The 2,917-nt window shown below is 38.8% G+C and overlaps 1 protein-coding gene across 3 annotated transcripts in view; it reads left to right on the plus strand.

Annotated features, from left to right (window-relative positions):
• The window catches only part of Aadat (aminoadipate aminotransferase), a 38,186-nt gene extending 35,499 nt beyond the window's left edge, over positions 1 to 2,687 (plus strand). For all 3 annotated transcript variants that reach the window (XM_023700110.1, XM_023700111.1, XM_004640235.2), the window contains 2 exons: positions 606 to 707; positions 2,134 to 2,687. In XM_023700110.1, the coding sequence (XP_023555878.1) occupies positions 606 to 707; positions 2,134 to 2,175 (144 nt within the window). In that variant the 3' untranslated portion in view covers positions 2,176 to 2,687. The remainder of the gene's footprint in view (positions 1 to 605; positions 708 to 2,133) is intronic.
• The last annotated feature ends 230 nt before the right edge of the window (positions 2,688 to 2,917 follow it).

The raw sequence follows: 2,917 nt of genomic DNA on the forward strand, positions 1-2,917 counted from the left end.
CAGTACCGGGGATTGAACTCAGGACCCTGCACTTGCTAGGCAGGTGCTTATTCTAGTGAGCCATCTCCCCGGCCCCTTTCCACCTTAACACACTTAATTAACATGCATTTTTTTAGTCCTTCACTTTATGTATTGCTTTTCACACCCTCTCATTCTTTTAATTCACCATTTTCTTCTCATCTCACACACTCCTATCTAAAATAATTCGTTCCACTTTTCCTAGGCCTATCCCTACTTATCCTAAAGATTCCAGCTTAAAATTAACTATCAAATTTGTTAACTTTGCATGTCCTCACATTTATTTATTTATCCAGTTAGATTATTTGTATTTATTCCTGTTTCTGTTCCTTTCCTAAGGTATCCTTTGTACATTTTAGTGTTTCTTTTCAGTTCTATTCATTCTTTAAAGAAGGAAAGGCTTTCACCAGTGTCTATCCAACTAGTCTTGTTGAGTGGCACACAATTTTACATCAACTTTTTGTGTATGTGTATCAATTCATTAACTGGTTTTAAGCTTAGAACATCCCTCTCACGCTGAGGTTAGGTCTGCCTGTGTTTTAGTTATTCTTCAGTGGCAACATCACTTACTTTTCACCACCTCTCAGGTTTTACTGGTTCCTGGGAGTGCTTTCTATACCGATAGCTCAGCTCCGAGCCCTTACTTCAGAGCATGCTTCTCCTTGGCTTCTGCAAAAGACATGGACGTGGTGAGTACAGCATTCTCTCCAGAGCAGCACCAACGCCTCAGGCCAGGTTTTGGTGCATGTGCTAACTTCTGAGGCTAAAACATCACTTAATACTTCTTAGGTTTCAAAACACCACATATTTATACACCATTGTGAACTCTCATGAAATATCCCCCTTTTACTTCACTACTTGACCTCTGCAGATAAATGAGATGAAACCAGCCAAAGTTTGATGGGGGGGGGTATAATAACTTTTCAGGACCTACCAGACATTGTGGAAGACTGCCACCTCTTTCCTTCCTTCAGTGAATTAATGTGAAGGAAGAGCACAGACTCCCAGTAGACTGCAGTCCCTCTGATGAGAGCAAGCCCCAGCTAAGTCAAGGTGTTGGCCAGCTTTTCATTCCCGGGGCCAAATGGTTGGCACACACAACTTAAAGGGGAAAGCTCTACCTTTGCTCAGTTTCAGAGGACTTAGCAGGAAGTCAGCTGACTCCAAGCAGAAACATCATGGTGGGGCAGTTGCTCACTGGAGCAGACATAGCCCCCAGATCCTGCCTCATGAACCAGCCAGACTCACCCAGCAGTGTCCTGCCTCCAACCTCTGGGGGGCTCCTGAGCCGGGCAAGTTGGCAGTTCAGTTTAACCACTGCACTCAAAAACAATAATGGTCTTATTCACAGGCCAACCTTAACCAAAATGATAAGCAGCAAAGTGTTATGGTTTGTGTCTAGATGTCCCACCAGTCTCATGCAATCACAGGAAGTGGGCTTTTTTTCTCAGGTGACTGAATCTAGAGTGTTTGCCTGATTTATAGTGCAATGTTGGGATTAAGCATGCTGGGGTAAAGGGTGGGTGACTGCTGGATCAGTACACGGATTGGACTGGTACTGCCCTAATCCTGGGGGACTGGATGCAATATAAGGGACAAAAAGAGGCTTTCCATGCTCTTCCCTTGCTTGCTTTTTCTACCTTCCACTGCCGTGAACTGTTGCCTTCTGCCGTGTTCCATGCTGCCTTAGAGCCAGCCAAACATGGACTGGAATCTCTATGTACTGTAAGCTCAATGAAACTTACTCCCCTTAACTTTGGGTATATTTTGTCTCAGCCATGAGAAAAGTAAGACATGAAGGAACAAGAACCTGTGCTCTACATATCTGGAAATCCAAAAGGCAGGATTATAAATTAAACAGTCCTATTTACCTTTAATAACATTTAGTCTTATTTTGGGAGATGTGCCACTTTGATGTGTTCTTCCTTTACTTACTTGCTTGTATCCTTAAACATTCTTTTTGTAAGTTCTTTTTTCTCTTTTGTATGAATAGAGTTAGACAGTCAACTCTCTCGCAACCTCAGATGAACACTGATTGAATTTTTGCAGTTTTGATCAACTTTCTAAAATAGCATCCTAATTTCATTAATAATTCTTATCTCTTTTCTATTTTAGGCCTTCCAGAGATTAGCCCAAGTTATAAAAGAATCTTTATGAAGAAACCCAACTAAGCACAGTGCTCGTGGATATTTCAGATTAATTATTTCCACATCTTCTCTGTAGGAAGCAATGCCTGATGTTGGCCTTCTTAAGTGACATCAAACATGTCCTCTGTAATAGTTTCACTAGACAACTTTTGAAATGCCTTAAAATCTATCAGATTGCAAAAATGTATTTGTAAGCCTCTTAGACTTTTCCATTTTTAATCTGCAAAAAAAAAAATATTTTCATCTTAGGTTTTACTGTAAATTATTCTGTAGTTGCCTTAGAAGGTCTTCTAAATGTTCAGTGAAACTAATACTTTACACTATATTATTTTAAGAAATAATTAAATTCAAAATGGTATATAATGTGTACTTTTTCTGTTGCTAGGAAAACTTTATTGCAGCTTATTATAAAATTAATTGTTACAATTTGGCCAGGATAAATGACTTTTTAGTAAAAGTACTGGAAATGTTATGTTAAGGTATAGAAACCTGTTTCAAATAAAATTTCTGAAGCTAAACATACCTAAAGTCATCAGACATTTATTTTAAGTTAGGAGGAGAAAAGATAGGCTTAGGAAAGTTTACTACGTTGTATTTTCATGACAGTACATAATTTACAAAAGCACATTGTTATTGGCTATGTAGTAGAAATCTACTACGTCCTTTGAGGTGTTAGGATGTACTTTGTTGAATCTTTTCCTCATATTTTGGAATCTTTATTTTCCCATCTAATTATTAAAGTAATGCATGCT

This window comes from Octodon degus, unplaced genomic scaffold (assembly GCF_000260255.1).
Source record: "Octodon degus isolate 3935 unplaced genomic scaffold, OctDeg1.0 scaffold00121, whole genome shotgun sequence".
Classification (NCBI taxonomy): domain Eukaryota; kingdom Metazoa; phylum Chordata; class Mammalia; order Rodentia; family Octodontidae; genus Octodon; species Octodon degus.